This window comes from Pristiophorus japonicus, chromosome 9, assembly GCF_044704955.1.
Source record: "Pristiophorus japonicus isolate sPriJap1 chromosome 9, sPriJap1.hap1, whole genome shotgun sequence".
NCBI lineage: Eukaryota > Metazoa > Chordata > Chondrichthyes > Pristiophoridae > Pristiophorus > Pristiophorus japonicus.
In genome coordinates, this window is record NC_091985.1 from 18,632,306 (window position 1) to 18,655,520 (window position 23,215).

The 23,215-nt window shown below is 49.2% G+C and overlaps 1 protein-coding gene across 1 annotated transcript in view; it reads right to left on the bottom strand.

Moving 5' to 3' along the window:
• arfgef3 (ARFGEF family member 3) overlaps positions 1–23,215 on the bottom strand; it is a 170,000-nt gene that overhangs the window by 95,079 nt on the left and 51,706 nt on the right. The window contains exons 5-14 of the mRNA XM_070889111.1: positions 22,509–22,577; positions 21,156–21,278; positions 18,513–18,555; positions 16,988–17,072; positions 14,181–14,285; positions 11,558–11,882; positions 10,143–10,255; positions 7,527–8,449; positions 5,093–5,259; positions 1,966–2,131 (exon numbers count right to left, since the gene is read on the bottom strand). Coding sequence (XP_070745212.1) covers positions 1,966–2,131; positions 5,093–5,259; positions 7,527–8,449; positions 10,143–10,255; positions 11,558–11,882; positions 14,181–14,285; positions 16,988–17,072; positions 18,513–18,555; positions 21,156–21,278; positions 22,509–22,577 — 2,119 coding nt within the window. The remainder of the gene's footprint in view (positions 1–1,965; positions 2,132–5,092; positions 5,260–7,526; positions 8,450–10,142; positions 10,256–11,557; positions 11,883–14,180; positions 14,286–16,987; positions 17,073–18,512; positions 18,556–21,155; positions 21,279–22,508; positions 22,578–23,215) is intronic.

Below are 23,215 nucleotides of genomic sequence, written 5' to 3' on the forward strand. Positions count from 1 at the left end.
CCCATTTACTCCTACTCTTTGCTTCCTGTCTGCCAACCAGTTCTCAATCCACATCAGCACACTACCCCCAATCCCATGTGCTTTAACTTTGATCTCTTGTGTGGGACCTTGTTGAAAGCCTTCTGAAAGTCCAAATACACCACATCAACTGGTTCTCCCTTGTCCACTCTACTAGAAACATCCTCAAAAAATTCCAGAAGATTTGTCAAGCATGATTTCCCTTTCACAAATCCATGCTGACTTGGACCTATCATGTCACCTCTTTCCAAATGCGCTGCTATGACATCCTTAATAATTGATTCCATCTTTTTACCCACTACTGAGGTCAGGCTGACCGGTCTATAATTCCCTGTTTTCTCTCTCCCTCCTTTTTTAAAAAGTGGGGTTACATTGGCTACCTTCCACTCCATAGGAACTGATCCAGAGTCTATGGAATGTTGGAAAATGACTGGCAATGCATCCGCTATTTCCAAGGCCACCTCCTTAAGTATTCTGGGATGCAGACCATCAGGCCCTGGGGATTTATCGGCCTTCAATCCCATCAATTTCCCCAACACAATTTCCCGACTAATAAGGATTTCCCTCAGTTCCTCTTTCTTACTAGACCGTCTGACCCCTTTTATATCCGGAAGGTTGTTTGTGTCCTCCTTAATGAATACCGAACCAAAGTATTTGTTCAATTGGTCTGCCCTTTCTTTGTTCCCCGTTATGACTTCCCCTGATTCTGACTGCAGGGGACCTACGTTTGTCTTTACTAACCTTTTTCTCTTTATATATCTATAGAAGCTTTTGCAGTCCGTCTTAATGTTCCCTGCAAGCTGCCTCTCGTACTCTATTTTCCCTGCCCTAATCAAACCCTTTGTCCTCCTCTGCTGAGTTCTAAACCTGGGTGTCATAGTACATCAGTCATTGAAGGTTGGCATGCAGGTACAGCAGGGGGTTAAGAAAACATTTGGCATGTTGGCCTTCATAGAGAGGGGATTTGAGTACAGGAGCAGGGAGGTGTTACTACAGTTGTACAGGGCCTTGGTGAGGCCACACCTGGAGTATTGTGTACAGTTTTGGTCTCCTAACTTGAGGAAGGACATTCTTGCTATTGAGGGAGTGCAGCGAAGGTTCACCAGACTGATTCCCGGGATGGTGGGACTGACATATCAAGAAAGACTGGATCAACTGGGCTTGTTTTCACTGGAGTTCAGAAGAATGAGAGGGGATCTCATAGAAACGTTTAAAATTCTGAAGGGTTTAGACAGGTTAGATGCAGGAAGAATGTTCCCAATGTTGGGGAAGTCCAGAACCAGGGGTCACAGTCTAAGGATAAGGGGTAAGCCATTTAGGACCGACATGAGGAGAAACTTCTTCACCCAGAGAGTGGTGAACCTGTGGAATTCTCTACCACAGAAAGTTGTTGAGGCCAATTCACTAAATATATTCAAAAAGGAGTTACTACTAGGGGGATCAATGGGTATGGCGAGAAAGCAGGAATGGGGTACTGAAGTTGCATGTTCAGCCATGAACTCATTGAATGGTGGTGCAGGCTCGAAGGGCCGAATGGCCTACTCCTGCACCTATTTTCTATGTTTCTATGTACTAAAACATCCCAAGACGCTTCACAGGAGCGATTATCAAACAAAAATTAATGCCAAGCCACATAAGGAGATATTAGGACAGATGAGCAAAAGATTGGTCAAAGAGGTGGGTTTTAAGGAGCGTCTTAAAGGTGGAGAGGTAGTGGCTGAGAGGTTTAGGGAAGGAACTCCAGAGTTTATGACCTAGGCAGCCAAAGGCACGGCCGCCAATGGTGGAGTGATGGAAATCAGGCTCGCGCAAGAGGGTCAGAATATTTCCTGAAGCTCTCCATCTTTCGAAGGAGCGTAAATCTAGAAATAAAGGCTCATTCCGTACGCACCTTCCTTCCCCCTCCCCCCCCCCGTTAAAACCAAAATCGGTAGAGGGTCGACTCACCGGTTAACATGATGATGAAGGGCAGGCAGTGCTCCTCTGTTGTTCCCCAGTAGCCAGCTTCTCCCAGCAGGTTCCTGTCCAGCACCTGGTGGTAAAGTTCTTCAATCCATGCTTGTGACAGCACCATCAGAACTCTACTGCTCTGCACCTGCCTCACAAACGCCTTCTGTGGAAACACAACCAAACGCCTCAGGGCTATTGTGATAAACTTTCGGCAAACTGGGAGGGCATTTCATTGAGTGAGAGCAACAACGTGCGCAGACCCTTTGAATTTTCTGCACGGTAGCTCTTCCCGGTGTCTCTCCCGATACCATCACTGCCAGGTGTACCCAGTGAGTGATCCTCCCTTTCAATCATCGATATTTAACAAGAAAGGTTTAAAAAATGAAGGAGGCTCCAGCTTTTTCTCACCACATTTGCACCTGTTAATAGTTGTTAATCTTATCTTTTAACTTTAATCAAACGGATCCCTGCCATCCAACCCTGCATTAATTGCTGGTTGGTAAGATACATGACTGACAACTGATGATAATCAATTCAAAAACCACTGACAGTACATACTGGGGCCAAAATTCGTTTGCACCCTGTTTGGGGGCGGTAACCGAGGCAAGGCGGGATTTCCTGCGCCAAGTGCGGAAGCCCCGACCCGGCAGCGAAATTAGCTTTAAACGTCCCCAAGGGGGGGGGGAGTGGAGTGCAATGTTGCGCGCTCCACTTCCTCTCGGGGCGGGACTGGGGCGCTAAGCGGGGGAATTCACCGCGTAGCACTGGCGGGAGCTCAGGGCCCTTCCCCTTCCGCTAAAGGGGAGGGCACGCTGCGAACTCTGCAACGGGGAGAGGGGGCCACCGCTTCTCCACCGGGGAGCCGTGGCAGCATCCCGGCACACAGGCGGAGTGTCGGTCTGCACCACGGTGGCATGGACCCCACGAATTCCACAAGGCAAGGGTGGCGACCGGTGAGTCGGCCATGGAAAGAAAATGGCACGGCGCACCTCCCCTTTAATTTTTGGCCCCGCGAGCGGAGTGCGGCCCGGTTCGTAACCCGCGAGACTGGCGCAACTATTGGCCGCGGCGGCCTCACAGGATGCAACCGAAGTTCCCCTCCGAGGCAAAAACCGGTTGCTGAGCACGGCGATGGCAATGCAGCGGCCCGGGGCACTATCGGGAGGAGCGGGGCCCTGCTGGTTTGCACCTTCACTAACTCCAGTGAAACTTCACGGCAGGCAGTAGCAGCCCCGCGTCCCGGGCAAGAAATTGTTTGCGACCCATTAGTGCCCACCACCAACCCCCCCCCCTCCTCGAGGCGCTAACGGGAGATGCAAACAATGCAAATTTCTCCCCCACTGACTCCTGGGCAAGATTATTCAAGGGAATTGTATGTTGTTTTAGTTGCCCTGAGAAGGTAGTGGTGAGACTTCTCGAATCGCTGTGTCGTGGCTTAATACAACTGAATGGCTTGCTAGGTCACTTCATAAGAACATATATAAGAACAAAAGAAATAGGAGCAGGAGTAGGCCATTTGGCCCCTCGAGCCTGCTCCGTCCGCCATTCAATAAAATCATGGCTGATCTGATCATGGCCTCAACGCCACTTCCCTGCCCGCTCCCCATAACCCCTTATCCCCTTATCGTTTATCCCCTATCTCCGCCTTAAATATATTCAATGACCCAGCCTCCACAGCTCTCCGGGGTAGAGAATTCCAAACGGCGGTTAAGAATCCACCACATTGGTGCGAGACCGAAGTCACGTATAGGCCAGACTGGGTAAGGACGGCATGTTTCCATCCCTAAAGGATATTTGTGAACGAGTTGGTTTTTTATTACGACAATCTGAAAGCTTCTTGGTCATTTTTTACTAATATTTCCAGTTTAAAAAAAAAACTGAATTCAAGTTCTCAAAAATGCTATGGCGGGATTTGAACTCATGTTCTCTGGATTATTAATCCAGACGTCTGGATGACTAGTCAAGTAATGGGAATAACTGGGACTGTAGCTGCTGTGCGAGTCAGTATACTGAGGCACAGCATTGACACTCAGGCCCACAACACCACACGATTATTGTTCCATTACCGTGCAGAGAATTTCAGCTGGGACAGTTGCGAGTGTCTTTTTGTTGACGATTGAAAGAGTTGACTAAAAACATTTATATTGCAAGCGGCTTGGAGTACAAGAGCAAGGAAGTCTTGCTACAACTGTACAGGGCTTTGGTGAGACCACACCTGGAGTACTGTGCACAGTTTTGGTCTCCTTGTCTGAGGAAGGACATACTTGCCTTCGTGGCGGTGCAACGAAGGTTCACTAAATTGATTCCTGGGATGAGAGGGTTGTCCTATGGAGGAGAGATTGATTAAATTGGGCCTGTACTCTCTGGGGTTGAGAAGAATGAGAGGTGATCTCATTGAAACATATAAGATTCTGAGGGGGGTTGACAGGGTAGATGCTGAGAGGTTGTTTCCCCCGGCTGGAGAGTCTAGAACTAGGGGTGTAGTCTCAGGATAAGGGGTCGGCCATTTAGGACTGAGATGAGGAGGAATTTCTTCACTCAGAGGGTGGTGAATCTTTGGAATTCTCTACCCCAGAGGGCTGTGGAAGGTCAGTCGTGGAGTATATTCAAGGCTGAGATCGATAGATTTTTGGACTCTAGGGGAATCAAGGGATATGGGGATCAGGCGGGAAAATGGAGTTGAGGTCGAAGATCAGCCTTAATCATATTGAATGGCGGAGTAGGCTCGAGGGGCCGTTATGGCCTACTCCTGCTCCCATTTCTTATGTTCTTATAATAGTGTCATTTTGTTAATGAAGACAGAAATTGAATCTTAATTTTTCATTTTCCTGAAGACTGCGAATAAAGTCGGATGAAGGGAAGTCATTTTAACCTCAACTCGCTGAGCAGGAATTCCCTGGGATCGGGGGGGGTACGCCGATTTTACATCCCGCGTAATATTACTCCCCCGTTGACTTCCGTGGCGAACGTAAAGTCGGGCGGGGATCGAAAGCCAGCATCGCAGCTGATCCAGTCAGCCTCCCGGCGGGCGGGTCAGGTTCGAACTGATCTCGAAATAACGAGATGGGGCTCGGAATGACGTTTACTTCGGAGACCGAGAGAATGCCTTTGGCCGAGCCCTTACCAGTGACGCGGGGACAGGCGCCGGTTTCTTCCGGTAGTAATCGCAGGCGATTAGCTTCAGGTTCAGCGACAGCGCGTGGAAGGCGACCAGGTAGAGTCCGTCTGCATTCATCAGCGTCTGACAGCTGGAGTTCTCACTGCTGTCCACACCCGGGGAACGCAGCAGCTCTGAAAGAGACAACACACAGGAGGCGGTAACCGCGGGGACTGTCAACCAAAGTCAGGAGGACCACAATCAATACAACAACATGCATTTATATAGCGCCTTTAACATACAGAGCTGTCCCAAGGCGCTTCACAGGAGTATTATGAGATAAAACAATTTAGCACCGAGCCGCTTAAGTAGAAATTAGCGCAGGTGACCAAAAAGGCTCGGTCAAAGAGGTAGGTTTTAAGGAGCGTCTTGAAGGAGGATAGAGAGGTGGAGAGGTTTAGGCAGGGAGTTCCAGAGCTTGGGGCCCAGGCAACAGAAGGCACGGCCGCCAACAGTTGAGCGATTATAATCAGAGATGCTCAAGGGGGCAGAATTAGAGAGCGCAGACATCTCGGGGGGTGGGGGGGGGGAGGAGATTACAGAGATAGGGAGGGGCAAGGCCATGGAGGATTTGAAAATAAGGATGAGAATTTTGAAACTGAGCCAATGTAGATCGGCAAGCGCAGGGGTGATGGGTGAACGGGAGCGAGTTAGGACATGGGCAGCCGAGTTTTGGATCACCTCTATTTTATGTAGGGTGGAATGTGGAAGGCCAGCCAGGAGTGCGTTGGAATGGTCAAGTCTGGAGGTAACTATTACTAGTGGGAAATGGAAGGTCATTCAGTGTTTTGCACACAGGGTTCAATAAAAATGCTGCTAGGTTGGGTATTCCGCACGTTAGAGGGATCTTTCACCTCCAGCAATGTACCTGAACCTGAACTCCAGTCTGAGAGGTGCGTGCTCTACTAAACCGCTGCAACATTTCCATTAGGAAGCAGGAACTTGTGTTTTATAGCGCCTTTCATGACCCCGGGCCATCCCAAAGTGCTTTATAACTAATGAAGTACTCTTGAAGTGTAGAAACATACCCAGCAGTGTGATAAGAGATTCTGCCCTCAAGAGGTGACCAGGGACAACGTTTGAGTTGCCTGTGAAACTGCGCGAGACCCTTACTGACATCGCAGAAAGCTATGACGGTAAAGACGACTTTGGTTTATACAGCGCCTTTTATTATCGCAGGACGTCCCAAAGCGCTTTACAGCCAATGCAGAACTTTTGAAGTGTAGTCACTGTTATAATATAGGAAAAGCGGCAAACAAATTTGCGCACAGCAAGCTCCCACAAACAGCAATGTCATAATGACCAGATAATCTGTTTTATTGATGTTGATTGCGCTATAAATATTGGCCAGGGCACCGGGGAGAACTCCCCTGCTCTTCAAATAGTATCATGGGATCTTTTACATCCACCTGAGAGAGCAGACAGGGCCTCAGTTTAACGTCTCATCCAAAAGACGGTGTCTCCAACAGTGCAGCGCTCCCTCAGTACTGCACTGAAGTGTCAGCCTGGATTTTGTGCTCAAGTCTCTGGAATGGGACTTGAACCTTCGACCTTCTAACTGGAGTTACCTGCTCTAATGACTACACTCCAAAAGTACTTCATTGGCTGTAAAGCGCTTGCAGACGTCCGGTGGCCGTAAAACTCTCCATATAAATACAAGTCTTTATTTCTTAATTTCTAATCCCCAGCTTTTTCCCCAGTATTCTTTCACATTCTTCTTTTTCAAAGGCAACTTCAAATTTGAGGCGAATGCAAATAGTGAATGGTTATAAGCGACCGCCCGTCTTTAAAACGTGGAACATTTAAAGTGGTGGTCCCGTGGTGCAGGGGGCAGAGGAGGGGCTGCAGAGGAATCATACAAGGAGCTTTCAGCACGGAAGGAGGCCATTTCGGCCCATCGTGTCCGCACCGGCCAACAAGAGGCTATCCAGCCTAATCCCACTTTCCAGCTCTAGGTCCGTAGCCCTGCAGGTTACGGCACTTCAGGTGCACATCCAAGTTCTTTTTAAATGTGGTGAGGGTTTCTGCCTCTACCACCCTTTCAGGCAGTGAGTTCCAGACCCCCACCACCCTCTGCGTGAAGAATTTCCCCCTCAAATTCCCTCGAAACCTTCTGCCAATTAATTTAAATTTATGGCCCCTGGTTGTTGACCCCTCTGCTAAGGGAAATATATCTAGGCCCCTCATAACTTTTATACGCCTCAACGAGGTCTCCCCTCCGCCTCCTCTGTTCCAATGAAAGCTAATCTGTCCTCATAGCTTCGGTTCTCCATTCCCGGCAACATCCTCATAAATCTCTGTACGCTCTCCAGGGCAATCACGTCCTTCCTGCCTCTGAGCTGATTTTTGGAGGTGTTGGGGGGTGGGGGGGGGTGGGGGGGTGGAGGAAGATTCACTGTACCTGATTGTAGACCCGAGCAAAACGTGGAGGCAAAGCTCTGCAGGGAGGAGTCGGCCTCATCCGGGTTCTGGAGAGCCAACAGGCGAGGGAGCAGTGTGATGAGTGACTGCACAAAGACCCGTGCGCTGTGCTGGTCAGCCTCCTGGTTCCTCAGCACCTTCAGGGTCAGGGTGGCCCCGTGCAGCGACCTGTGGCCCGGGCAGTCCCTGGGGGCCTGCTCCTCGTCCGCCAGAGAGCCGTTGTCGGAGCCGATCTCCGACACGTCCGACCTGCCCGAGTCCTTTTCGGCTGCCATGGAGTACTGGTCGCACGAGTCGAACTCGGTCCTGGAAACGTCTTGCTCGTCGATGCTGAAGTTGCTTTCGCTGTAACGGGACCCTTGCGGCTTATTAGTCCTGCTGGGGTCGACCGACAAGAAGTTTGCCAAGTCTGGGTAGCCGCTGTTCCGGTGCAGCGCCTCCAGCTGCTCGCCCTGCTCCGACACCGGGATTTTGCTCAGCGCCTCGTGAATGTCGAGGCCGTTGGAATAGTCCAAGTGGCTCCTCGGCGGCGGGGGGTTTTCCTCCGGGGTAGTCTGGCCCCGCCCTTCCTCCAGAGTGGTGCGGCCGGTGTCCGTGGTGACGCTGATGCTGACGTCGGGGCTCTTGTCGTTGCTCGCCTCCCAGTGGGCCTGCTCCGCCGACAGGATGCGCCGCTGCCACCTGAAGTCGGCCTCGCTGATCTCCATGGACTCCCGGGCCGACTCGCTGCCGCCCTTCAGCTCCTCGGCGTGCTTCAACAGGTGGCGCACCTGCTCCCCGCTCAGCCCCTTCCCCTGGCTCAGCTCGTCCAGGGCGCCCAGCAAGGTACAGACGCACAGCACCGAGGCGTAACAGGCCTCAATCCCTCCTTTGACGCAGGCCTCCGTCATTCCATCCATGATGCTGCAAAGAAAGAAAAGAAACGTTGCACTGCAGTTCCTGCGGCAGCCGACATTGCATATTCAAGGGGGTTAACGTTTGGAGTGGGGGCAGCCATCAAAATAAAACACAAAGGAAGAAACACAAAGGAGTTCAGTGTGAGGAAAGTACGAGGTCATCCACTGTGAACCTAGGAAAAATAGATCAAAGTATTTTCTAAATGGCGAGAAGCTAGGAACTGTGGAGGAGTGGAGAGATTTAGGGGTCCCGGTGCAGAAATCACCAAAATCTGGTGAACAGGTACAAAATATAATTTTAAGGCGAATGGAATGTTGGCCTTTATCTCAAGGGGGCTGCAATACAAAGGGGTGGAAGTTATGGTACCGTTATATAAAGCTCTGGTTAGACCCCATCTGGAGTACTGGGTTCAGTTCTGGGCACCGCATCACAGGAAGGATATATACACAAGAGCAGGCATCGACGACGAGATCCAACACCGCCTCCAGTGCAGCCTTCAGCCGCCTGAGCAAAAGAGTGTTTGAAGACCAGGCCTTCAAAACTGTCACCAAGCTTATGGTCTACAGGGCCGTAGTAATACCCGCCCTCCTGTATGGCTCAGAGACGTGGACCATGTACAGCAGACATCTCGAGTCGCTGGAGAAATACCACCAACGATGTCTCCGCAAGATCCTACAAATCCCCTGGGGAGGACAGACGCACCAACATTAGCGTCCTCGACCAGGCCAACATCCCCAGCATTGAAGCACTGACCACACTCGATCAGCTCCGCTGGGCAGGCCACATGGTTCACATGCCAGACACGAGACTCCCAAAGCAAGCGCTCGACTCGGGAACTCCTTCACGGCAAACGAGCCAAAGGTGGGCAGCGGAAACGTTACAAGGACACCCTCAAAGCCTCCCTGGTAAAGTGCAACATCGCCACCGACACCTGGGAGTCCCTGGCCAAAGACCGCCCGAAGTGGAGGAAGTGCATCCGGGAGGGCGCTGAGCACCTCGAGTCTCATCGCCGAGAGCATGCAGAAAACAAGCGCAGGCAGCGGAAGGAGCATGCAGCAAACCAGACTCCCCACCCACCCTTTCCTTCAACACCTCTGACAAGAGACTGTGGTTCTCGTATTGGACTGTACAGTCACCTGAGAACTCATGCTAAGAGTGGAAGCAAGTCTTCCTCGATTCCGAGGGACTACCAGATTCAGCAGAATGATACCGAGGCTAAAAGATTATCGAGGCTATGAGGATAGGTTGCATCGACTAGGTATGTATTCCCTTGGATTATAGAAGACTAAGAGGTGAGGAACTGAGGTGTTTAAGATGTTTAAAGGATTTGATAGGGTAGGTAGAGGGATACGAATGCCTCTGGTGGGGGAGTACAGAACAAGGAGGCATAACCTTAAAGTTAGAGCTAGGCCGTTCAGTGGTGATGTCAGGAAGCACTTCCTCACACAAAGGTTGTGGAGGTTGGGGGTCAATTGAAAATTTCAAAACTGAGATTGACAGATTTTTGTTAGGCAAGGGTATTGTGGGATACGGAACCAAGGTGGGTAGATGGTGTTAAGACACAGGAGGAAATTGTTGGATAAAAATAGTTGGTGATAATGTGCAAGAGGGAGCCATTGAGTATGTGACTTCATAGAATCATAGGACAGTACAGCACAGAAGGAGGGCATTTGGCCCATCGCATCTGCACCGGGCTTACATTTTGTGAAGATCCAAGTGAGACTTCCTTTTCTGACTGGACCTTCTCTTCACTTCCCCTTCGTATACAGTGGGTCCGGCGAGATCATACAGGCGCCGAGGGCTGCTGAGAATCTGTGCAGATAAATTCAGGCAAGTGTTAGTGCGGTTAAAGGTACAGTGTCACCTTGCAGTTGGTCACACTCTCGCCTCGGCGACAGAAAGTCGTGGGTTCAAGTCGCCCTCCAGAAACTTGAGCACAAAGTCTAGGCTGGCACTCCAGTGCAGTGCTGAGGGAGCGCTGCGCTGTCAGAGGTGCCGTCTTTCAGATCAGGCGTTAAGCCGAGGGCCCTCTCAGGTGGACGTAAAAGATCCCATGGCGCTATCTCGAAGAAGAGCAGGGGTAAGTTCAGGACTGGGCCAGCATTTATCCTGCACCCAACATCACCCAAACAGATTATCTGGTCATTGTCACAGTGCTGTTTGTGGGATCTTGTTGTGCGCAAACTGGCCGACGCGACTGTTTATAAAACGACAGTGACTACAATTCTAAAGTAACTGATTGGCTGTGAAGCACTTTGGAATGTCCTGAGGATGTGAAAGGTGCTATATAAATCCAAGTCTTTCTTTAATCAGTTTATTGGCGGAGTGAGGGCACCGGGAGAAATCCTTCCTCTTTAATATCCACCTGAGCAGGCAGGACCTTGAGTTTATCCAAAAGGAAGACAGCGGCAGCAATGCAGCCCTCCTGCAGCGCTGCGCTGGAGTGTCAGCCTACACTGCCCAGGTGTCAGAGTGGGGGACACCAGGAACAAACATGGAGAAGCAGTGACCCACGATACTAGAGAAAGACAAAGATCGTGACAAAGTGGTGCGACAGATGAACAAAGCATTGCCCTGTGGATCACAACATGAGGCCTTGTTATTTTGCCCTGTTAAGATTTTTAACTCTCTTACTTTTGGGCACCAGTTATAATACCAAAGATTGTTTTTATAAAGATGCCATGAAATTATAATATTTATCTATATTACAAATCTTGCTTATAGCGGCACTTCCTGCATGTGTCACTCTTACTTCCTGTCATACTTTCTCCGTCACACTTGCTCTGTTACACTTCCTCTGTCACACCTTATTGATAACACCCCTATTGTTTGTAAAACATCACATCCTCCACGCCACAGTGAGGACCGGCACAGAGAGATCTGCTAGTTTTGTTATTAATTCATTTTCGGGATATGGGCATTGCTGGCATGGGCCGGCATGTATTGCCCATCCCCAGTCGCCCATTTGCTACAACTGAGTGGCTCGCTGGGCCGCTTCGGAAGGCAGTCAAGAGACAGCCACCTTGGTTGTGGGCCTAGAGTCAGACAGCTACAGGCGCGGGCCGGGTAAAGGGGGGGCAGGTTTCCTTCCCCTAACAATGGACACTATTTTACCTCTTTCATGATCTTGATAGCCTCCACCCTGTGTTGCGGTGGCGGATACAACAGAAGGCGATGGTACAGCGACTGCAGAACCGGCCTCAGTGACTCCAGGCAGCCGACCAGTCGTACCAGCTCTGCCGCGATGTAATATATGGTACGCGCCACTGGGCCGATGAGCGTGGGCGCCGTGGAAGAGCAGCCGGAGCCGCGACCGTGATCGGAGAACCCGGGCAGAGCAGCCTCGCTTTCCGCTGAAAAGGCCCCGTGGCCGGAGGAGATGGTCTTGTCGTGAATCGGGTTGCCCAGGATGACTATCAGGGCCGGACAGAGCTGCTTCCTGCAACAACAAGAACAAGGATTCGAGGAAGGAGTACAGACAACAATAACCTGCATTTGCATAGCGCCTTTAACGCAGTAAAATGACCTGAGACGCTTCACAGGAGCGTTATCAGACCACAATTTGACTCAGAACCACATAATGAGATATTAGGGCAGGTGACCAAACGCTTGGTCAAAAAGGTGGGTTTTAAGCGGCCTCTTAAAGGAGCAGAGGTGAAGAGGACTTCCAAGAGCTTGGGGCCGAGACAGAAATGAGAATGACGCTTCACAAGAAGACTAAAAGGCCCCTATTGGAATCAGAAGAATGAGAGGTGATCTTACCGAAACGTGTAAGATTATGAGGGGGCTTGACAAGGTGGATGCAGAGAGGATGTTTCCACTGAAGGGGGAGACTAGAACTAGAGGGCATAATCTTAAGGGGCCGCCCACTTGAAACAGAGATGAGGAGAAATTACTTCTCTCACAGGGTTGTAAATCTATGAAATTCGCTGCTTCAGAGAGCTGTGGAAGCTGAGACTTTGAATAAATTTAAGACAGAAATAGAGAGAGTCTTAAACGATAAAGGGATAAGGGGTTGTGGGGAACGGGCAGGGAAGTGGAGCTCAGTCCATGATCGGATCAGCCATGATGGTATTAAATGGTGGAGCAGGCTTGAGGGGCCGTATGGCATACTCCTGCTCCTATTTCTTATGTTCTTATGATTCACAAAACCATCCCTTATGCTACTGTTTTTCTGATGTTGCTTAGCAACCATGACTTGACGAAGAACGCTATTAAAGGGCTCGGAGAAAACGGCTGGGAAATGGGCAGGGAGTAGATAGCCTGGAACAGGCCCACTGATAGTAAGATGATTCGAGATCAGACTGGTAGCTGGGGTGGGGGAGATTGTGGTGAAAATGATTCAGATCACCACTAATGCTGCATTGCTATCACTTTATTTTTGAACAGGGTGCAGGTAGGGTGGGTTGCCAACTCTGGTTGGACGTATTCCTGATGGCACAGGATCTCCTGCCTCCAACCGCCCCATCCTGCCCAGTCAAACGACCTATTTTCCCCCATCGTTAATATTTTTATAAAGTGTTTTTTTTTTTAAAAACACACCATTTTTTAACGCCCTTGTGATTTTTCTCCGTGGGTGTTGCTCGCAGCAGTGTCCAGGAAATTAATTTCCAATTCCTGGAGACCCCAGGCCAATCCTACAAGGTTGGCAACTTCTGTTTAAACAAGAACAAAATTATGCAGCACGGTCCCAGCGGGTGACCGTTTCTGCTGCCACCGCCCCCTAGTGGCACAGTCGGTAAATGCGGTACTCAGACATGCAGGAGCAGGGAAGGTTCGATAACGCTGGGCTGAGCTCATGGATCTCAGCTGGGGTCAGCGTTCGGGTCACTGACGCCTGACCTCAGTGTCCTGCACCGCAGAGAGCAAAGGGGGAAAAGAAAAGGCCTGCTGGTTTGGGGGAGTGGGACTAGTTGGATAGCTCTTGCAAAGAGCATGCACAGGCACAATGGGCCGAATGGATTCTCTCTGTCCTGATTGCTGTTCAGCATCCTCTACCAGAATGTATATGGCAGTCTAGTTAGGACAGGATCAGAATGCGCTGTGATGTCCTTCAAGGTCGAATAGCCTGGCTATTACAAAATGAGTATGTTAGTTGGTAACATGCATGCCCCCATTGATTGACAGTTTACAGTCCATTCACCCCCCCCCCCGCCATCCCCCACCCTGCCACTTCCTCCATCATTTCAGTCAGTCAGCTGTGGTTCAGTTTGGTAGCACCTTTGCCTCTGAGTCAGAAGGTTGTGGGTTCAAGCCAGAGACTTGAGCACAAAAATCTAGGCTGACACTCCAGTGCAGTACAGAGGGGGTGCCGTCTTTCGAATGAGTCATTAAACCGAGGCCCCGTCTGCCCTCTCAGGTGGACGTAAAAGATCTCCTGGCACTATTTTGAAAAAGAGTAGGGGAGTCCTGGCCAATATTTATCCCCAATCAACATCACTAAAGAAGATTATCTGGTCATTATCACATTGTTGCTAGTGGGAGCTTGCTGTGCAAATTGGCTGCCGCGTTTCCTACGTTACAACAGTGACTGCACTTCAAAAAGTAAAGCGCTTTGGGACGCCCGGTGGTCAAAAAAGGCGCTACAGAAATGCTGGTCTTTTTAATAGTTGCATGGCAGAGAGCTGCTTGGGCAGGTATTGATGAAAAGGTAGCCCAGTGCCTCGGGGGGAGAGGAGATGGAAAGCAACACAGATTCAAAAAGAAAGACTGTAAACAAACCATCGACGCTACTCACCACAGCAGGTCGGTGAAACCTTTATGGAGATGCATGCTAGGAGAGGAGCTATTGAGCATGGAGAGGATACACTCCAGGTACAGGAGCTGCAACTGCTGGTTATTGCTGAAAGGAAGAGGTTTAAAGTCAGAATGGTGCTCCAGCCTGGACAAATTCAACTAGAAATTCAACCCAGTCACATTAATCCCACGGGCAAAGTGACAATGAGTCCATGAGGGGAACACGTGGAGGGATGATCAGCTGGGAGCTCAAAGGTACAATGTCTATATGGAACAGGGATGACATACAGTCCCTACTGCTTATAGCCAGCGTGTTCAGGCGATTTGCCCACTCTACGCGCTAGTATAAGAAGGTAGCGCTACTACCAATGTTCCCTTTTAGCTGCGCAGTGCTCTGGAGCTCCCACACAGCTGGCTCACCGGCCATTAAATGGAAAAAAGTGCACTTGCGCGGAGTCTGAATGGGCTGTTAAAGGGGCCGCACAGCCCCCCCCAAAATTAGAGGGAACATTGGCTGTTACTGTAACCAACAGGAATGTTGTAGATCACCATTGAATAAACTAAACAAGACTGCATGCAATGCAACTAGCGTTGAGTACAAACTGTAATCCCACATCGTTTAGAGGGGGTTAGAATTTAAATACACAAAAGGTAACTGAATGATTAATAGAATCATTGAACGGTTACAGCACTGAAGGAGGCCATTCGGCCCGTCGAGCCCAAGCCAGCAAGAGCACTTGATAGGCTGTTAGTTACTTTTGATTGTTCTTGCATCCAGTGCAGCTTAGCGAGGTACAAACTAGTGCGTAAATACAGCTGTTCCTGCCCGAAATACACAGAACACTTGAGACTCTGTAACCAGCAACTTTGATCAAATAGAATCACATCTAGAAACCAAAACTATAATAATGAATAGTCAGTATGGATTTCGAAAGGGAAAGTCTTGCTTGACCAACCTTATTGAACTTTTTGAAGAGGTAACAAAGAGAGTAAACAAAGGTGATTTTCAAAAGGCCTTCGACAAAGTAGCCCATAATCGACTGATGAACAAGGTCAGAGAATGCAGAGTCAGGGGACATGTAGCAAACTGGATAGCTAGCTATCTTCAAGATAGAAAGCAGAGAGTAGGGATAAACAGTAGCTATTCACAGAGGCAGAAGGTCGGGTAGTGGTGTTCAACAAGGATCAGTGCTGGGACCACTGATGTTCACAATTTATATTAACAATTTAGACTTTGGAATCAAAAACACAATTTCTAAATTTGTGGATGACATCAAATTGGGGGGATAGTCAAAACTGAGGAGAACTGCAACAAATTACAGGAGGACATTATTAAACTTGAAGAACGAGCATATAATTGTCAAATGAAGTTCAACACAGATAAATGTGAGGTATTACATTTTGGTCGGAAGATTAGGGAGATCACTTATTACTTGCAGGGTGCGAGTCTGGGTGGGGTAGAGGAACAAAGGGATCTCGGAGTACAAATACACTAATCACTAAAAGTTGTGACACAGGTCAGCAAGGTCATAAAAAAAACCATGCACTAGGGTTTATATCTAGAGGTATAGAATTGAAAAGTAGGGAAGTTATACGAAACCTGTATCGAACCCTGGTTAGACCACACTTGGAGTACTGCGTACAGTTCTGGTCGCCATGTTATAAAGAGGATATAGAGCCATTGGCGAGGGTGCAGAGAAGATTTACAAGGATGATACCAGAAATGCGAGGGTATACATATCAGGGAAGGATGAACAGGCTGGGTCTCTTTTCTCTTGAAAAAAGGCTGAGGATGACTTAATAGAAGTCTTTAAAATTATGAAATGTTTTGATAGAGTGGATACAGAGAGAATGTTTCAACTTGTGGGGAAGAGTATAACTAGAGGCCATCAGTATAAGATAGTCATCAAGAAATCCAATAGGGAATTCAGAAGAAACATCTTTACCCAGAGAGTGGTGAGAATGGGGAACTCGCTACCACAGGGAGTGGTTGAAGCGAATAGTATCGATGTATTTAAGGGGAGGCTGGACCAGCATATGAGGGAGAAGGGAATAGAGGGTTATGCTGATAGATTTAGATGAGGAAAGACAGGAGGAGGCTCGAGTGGAGCATAATCGCTGGCATGGACTGGTTGGGCCGAATGACCTATTTGTGTGCCGTATATCCTGTGTAATCCTATAAAACTGCCCATTTTAAATGTGAACGTTTAAAGTGGTGGGATCAATGTTCCCTGTAATTTTTATGTGGGCTCGTGGCCCTTTAACCGGCTGCACGGCCCGTTCAAAGGTCCGCGCTCGCACGTTTCTTTTCAATTTAAAACCCGGCTCACCGGTTGCCCGGGACCCCTAGCGCACTGCACAGCCACGCACTTACAGGTAACATTGGTAGGGACAGCATTTTACCGCAGTTGTACTCTCCATGGGGACTGAAGGGGCATCGTAGCTCGGAGAAGACACCGGTAAGTTAATTGGCCAGGTTTGTTAGCCGAGGAAACCATAATCCCAGATACAGTGGGTTGTGTCTGCCGGCAAAACCATATTGAGTTCAAAGAACTGTAGTTACATTATCCACCCACCATCCCCAACCAATTTCCCCAGCCCAGTTGGTAATGGTACTGCCCGGTATAGTTACTAGCCACACAGACCTGGGAACGTTTTGGATTGGATTTCTGGTCACTGCTGAGATACCTGAGCTTGGGCTGTGGCTGTGCTGCTAAGACTGGTCTCGCCAGGCCTGAGCTGGAGAGCATATAAATTCTTGGGAAAACCTGTTACGTGCTTAGCAACGCTCCGAAACAGTCCACTTACTTCACAACTCTCTGCAGCTTCTCGTAAAGGACGGCGAGCACCGAGACCACATCCTCACACAGTGTCTCGACAGAGATTGAAGGGCCTGACAAAATAAAAGTCCAACACAACCAGGTTTAAAGCAACTCAAACAACTCGGACACCGAGCACTCAGTAAAGTATTGGCGACCCACCATTGACTTCAATAACAACAGGAACGAGCACGGAATGAGGAAAGCCCAATCAACAACCACAACTTGCCGCAGTAAAACGTCCCACGGCGCTTCACAGGAGTGTCATCAAACAAAATTTGACACCGAGCCACATAAGGAGATATTCGGGCAGGCGACCCGCCCTCCTGTATGGCTCAGAGACGTGGACCATATACAGTAGACACCTCAAATCACTGGAGAAATACCACCAGACGCACCAATATCAGTGTTCTCGATCAGGCCAACATCCCCAGCATCGAAGCACTGACCACACTCGACCAGCTCTGTTGGGCGGGCCACATTGTACGTATGCCTGACACGAGACTCCCAAAGCAAGCGCTCTACTCGGAACTCCTACACGGCAAGCGAGCCCCAGGTGGGCAGAGGAAACGTTTCAAGGGCACCCTCAAAGCCTCCTTGATAAAATGCAACATCCCCACCGACACCTGGGAGTCCCTGGCCTAAGACTGCCCTAAGTGGAGGAAGAGCATCCGGGAGGGCGCTGAGCACCTCGAGTCTCATCGCCAAGAGCATGCAGAAAACAAGCGCAGGCAGCGGAAGGAGCGTGCGGCAAACCAGACTCCCCACCCACCCTTTCCTTCAACCATTGTCTGTCCCACCTGTGACAGAGACTGTAATTCCCATATTGGACTGTTCAGTCACCTGAGAACTCACTTTAAGAGTGGAAGCAAGTCTTCCTCGATTTCGAGGGACTGCCCTATGATGGTCAAAGAGGTAGGTTTTAACGAGCATCATAAAAGGAGGAGCACATAAATCTCCACCCATTTAATGATGATGATTTCAGTAAGGCACAATGGTGGACTTGTAAAAGGGCAATTATAGATTCCGTCCTTCCAAACCTGGGTTGCGTCTGGGAGAGCACTTTAACTGATGCCTCAGTACTAGAGGAGGAAGATGCTTACTTGGCAAAAAAAGAGGGAGAGCTGAGGGGAATTTGTTTTTACGCAGTGAGTTGTTGTGATCTGGAATGCACTGCCTGAAAAGACGGTGGAAGCAGATTCAGTAACAACTTTCAAAAGGGAATTGGATAAATACCTGTCGGGGGAAAACTTGCAGGGCTATGGGGGTGGGAGTGGGGCAACTAATTGGATACCTCTTTTGAAAAGCCGGCACGGGCACGATGGACCAAATGGCCTCCTTCTGTGCTGTATCATTCTATGATTCTATAAGGAAGCTTGGTGACACTCCATAACCTTCAAAATAAGTTTCAAGAGTCCAAGAGTTACAAAGTGTTAACAAAACAGAAACAGGCCATTTAGCCCAACAGGTACATGCCGGTGTTTATGCTCCACTCCAGTTTGCCGAGCAGTTACCTTTATTGTGATAGTCCTCCTGCAATGGACGGCCATCCTCATTCTGTCAAGAAAAAAAGAATGCCACATATTTAGTGAGATCAAGCCGTCAACTTCAACCTGTCCCACTGCACATGCAGATACATTCACCTGTGGCAGGAACGTAAAGGGACTTTAAACTGTTTAAACTCTGTGGGGTAAATCTTGCACTTTATAAAAGCGGGTGACAGTGAGTCGGCAACCCTCTTAACATCTCTCTCGCTTTTAACCCCCCCGTTGAATCAGCGGAAATAAAAACAAGGAGGGATGTGAAACGGGCAAACAACTCGCTATCCCGTTTTACCACCAGCGCACAAAACCCAAGGTCTACCCTTGGTCTTTAAAATGATGAAAGGTTTTGATAGAGTGGATAGAGAGAGAGTGTTTTCACTTGTGGGGAAGAGCATAACACAGAGGCCATCAATATAAGATAGTCACCAAGAAATCCAACAGGGAATTCAGAAGAAACATCTTTACCCAGAGAGTGGTGAGAATGTGGAACTCGCTACCACAGGGAGTGGTTGAAGCGAATAGTATCGATGCATTTAAGGGGAGGCTGGACAAGCGTATAACGGAGGAGGGAATAGAGGGTTAGGCTGGTAGATTTAGATGAGGAAAGAAGGGAGGAGTCTCGGGTGGAGCATAAACGCCGGCATAGACTGGTTGGGCCGAATGGCCTGTTTCTGTGCCGTATTTCCTGTGTAATCCTATGTAATCCCAAAAGGTGCAACTTGGAGAAATATCTCAATCCATAAGTTCAAAGGGATTCTCTTTGGGAAAATGGTCAGCACAGGTAGTAACAGGTACAACGAGTTTAATGAGTCTTCGGTAGTGTATGACTATTAGGGCAATCTTCACCATAGCGACATTAATTGTTCCATCACTCAATCCTCAGCTTAGCAACCAGTTATGCCTCACCAGACACTGATGACGCTTAATCCTCTTCTCCAGGTTTTTCCCTTAAGATAGCCAATGCTCTCCCAAAAGACCCAACAACAGGGGAGGGCTTTGAGCACTCTCAGACATGCTCATTATTGCCCTACCACTCTCAGAGAAAGGTTAAGTAAACATAGTATTACATAGTATTTACAGCACAGAAACAGGACATGTGGCCCAATAGGTCCAAGACGGTGTTTATGCTCCACACGAGCCTCCTCCCACCCCTCTGCATCTAACCCCACCAGCATATAGAATCATAGAACAGTTACAACACAGAAGGAGGCCATTCGGCCCGTCGAGCCCGTGCCGGCTCTCTGCAAGAGTACTTCAGCTAGTCCCACTCCCCTGTCCTTTCCCCGTAGCCCTGCAATTTTTTTCCCTTCAGGTACTTATCCAATTCCCTTTTGAAAACCACGATTGAATCTGCTCCCACCACCTTCCCAGGCCGTGCATTCCTGATCCTAACCACTCGCTGCGTAAAAACGTTTTTTCTTATGTTGCCTTTGGTTCTTCTGTCGATCACCTTAAATCTGTGTCCTCTGGTTCTCAACACTTCCGCCAATGGGAACAGTTTCTCTCTATCTACTCTGTTCAGACCCCTCATGATTTTGAACACCTCGATCAAATCTCCTCTCAATCTTCTCTGCTCGAAGGAGAACAACCCCAGCTTCTCCGGTCTATCCACGTAACTGAAGTCCCTCAACCCTGGAACCATTCTTGTAAATGCATGTTCTTCGCCTCAACTCCTCCCTGTGGTAGAGAGTTCCACATTCTCACCACAGTTTTGTAGTTTTCCTTTCTTTATTTGGGGGAGAGGGGCAAAAAGGTAGGTGATAATCCCTGTCCGACTCCCTGAAATGAGCCCTCTTCCAGTTTGAGTATCGTCATCTTCGAGTTTTCCGTGTCCCGTTCCATAACTACTCTGAACCAATTGATACTGTGATTACTGTTTCCCAAATGCTCCCCCATTGAAACAGGACCCACTTGAACCAGTACTCCATCCTTCATTGTTGGGATCGGGATATAATCACGGGCACTCGAGATGAGCAGTAACAGCCGCAAGTAACGGAGTTCACGGGGCTGAATTTCAGTGGGGGAGGGGTATGAGTTTTCCGATTGTCTTCCGTTTCCCTGGGAATGTCCGTGGATCTTCCGTCCATGTTCCAGCAGAGGATCAGGAGGACACTTGCTGAAATTCAACCCTCGCATCTCAATCAGCCCATCCCGATCCTGTCCTAACTAGACTTCCACACACTTTTTATAGGAACGTAGAATGATACAGCACAGGAGGCCATTCGGCCCATTGTTCCTGTGCCGGCTCTTTGAAAGAGTGATCCAATTAGTCCCACTCCCCAAAACCTGCGGGATTTTCCCCCTCTTCACTCTCCACAGTGAAGGCTGTATTCTGAGGACATTCAGCACTTCACCACTATTACTCTAACTCCTCCCCCCCCCAACCCCGCACCAACCCCCCTGCCCCCACACCCATTTGTTTTGAGTCACAATTTCTGGCTTGCAAGCTAAGGTCTTGATAATGCCTTAACGTCTCGTCCCCCTCCCCCACCTTTCTACATAGATGAGCTTCGAACCACCAATGACAGACACACATATCACGGGTTGGGGAAGCCCAGCGCAGGCACACTCCGCAGGCAAACAGGAGCCACACCACCCGACGCAAAGCCTCACCTTGTTCTCCTGCTTGAGACGCAGCTGCTGAGTCAGGTCGCTCAACATCTGGCTGAGTGTGGCCCGCACAGCAGTGTTGATGCTGCGCTGGTGACAGCTGGCGACGTAAGTCTCGATGCAAACCTGGTTCGCAACAAGAAGGAACGGGGGAGCTTGAGATAAGCGGTAAAAGCCAGCAATAAAAAAGTTCACGGGGTTGAGTTGTGGGTGGGGTGGGCAGGGTGATGGTGTAATGCTCCCTCTAATATTCTTTTGAGTGCGCGGCCCCTTTAACGGGCTGCGCCACCCATTCAACTTTCCGTCCATGCGGCGTTTTTCCATTTAAAAGCTGGTGAGCCAGCTGCACGGGACATCCAGACCGCTATGCGCCTGTGCGGCCACACAGCTTAGCGGGAACATTGGGTGGGTGGGGCGTTCGATTGTCCTCCGCGTCCCCTGAAGGGTTCCTGCAAATCTTCCATCGAGGTTACGGAGGAGGATCAGCAGAACCCGGCCGCGGAAATTCAACGCCCTCCATCTCCATATTTGTCACTGCTTGTTTCACGCGCGTGTATGTGTGATCAGTAGCTCGGAAGTGTGGTTACTGTTGGTATATAGGCAAACGTAGCAATCAAGATTCCACAAGCAGCAATGAGAGAAATGGCTTGATAATGGGCAGGCTCCGGGGAGGATAAGTGACCTGGATGATTTTAACTTTCCATCCGCCTGGCTTATGCCAGATGTATAGGGTTAAAATTGCCTCCCACACCACCCATCCCTCATTGAGGCTAACTTGATGAATAGGATGGATTGAAAGAAAAAACTTGCACTGATAAAATGCCTTTCATGACTTAAAGGCATCCCATAATGCTTTGCAGCAAACACGCACACAAAATGCACAAACACACACATGCAAACTCACGCTCACACACGCTCACACAAACACATGTGCACACAAACACTCAGAAACGCACATGCACACAGGGACACACAAGCATGCATAAACACACACATGCATGTTCACACGACACAAACATGCACACACAAATGTGCGCACATGCACACACGCGCACACAAACACACGCACATGCACACAAACACGCGCGCACGCACACAAACACGCGCACACAAATGTGCGCACCCGCATAAACACGCGCACACAAACATGCACACACAAACGTGCGCACACGCACAAACACCTGCCACAAACGTGCACACGTTTCACAAACATGCGCACACACACAAACAAGCGCACACAAACACGAGTAAACACACATGCGCACACACAAACACGCACACACAAAAATGGGCACACACTTTGTCAAGCCAGCTAGAAAGGCAGACATGGCGCGAAGAACATACGAGCAGCGTTACCTCAGCGATCTTCAGCACGGCACTGCCGTTTATTTCGAACGTCGATGAATACGTGATGCAAAGCAGCACCTTTTAAAAAACGACAGAGAACAAAACTGTCAGAGTAGGAATGGTAAAAAAACATCAAATCGAGTCCCAGTCTCCATAGCAAGAGCTGATGCCCATATTTCAGGGGAATTCAGCCACGAACGGCCGTTGCATCAATGTTTGCCCTCAGGGTGCAATCGTGGCAAATGAGGAGTGGTTAGAGTCGAGGCCATGAGGCTGAGCGGCACTCTGGTTACGCTGGGCCTTGAAAATTGTGTACGGGGGAGTTTTCTGCCTTCCCTCCCGAAAGCCACGAACAACTTTTAAGGTGTATCTGGAGAAGATATCCTAGGAATTTGGCCCATACTCTTTCCCTAGACCCAGTGGAACCGTTGCCAGGTGAGAACAAACATACATCCCGTGCTGGACCTTCCAAAGACCCCAAAAGAAAAGAAAAAGATTTGCATTTATATCGTGCCGTTTACATTCCAAAGGAATTCACAGCCAATTAAGTACTGCTGTTATATACTTGCATTGGAGGCAGTTCAGAGAAGGTTCACTCGGTTGATTCCGGAGATGAGGAGGTTGACATGAAGAGAGGTTGAGTAGGTTGGGCCTATACTCATTGGAGTTTAGAAGAATGAGAGCTGATCTTATTGAAACATGTAAGATACTGAGGG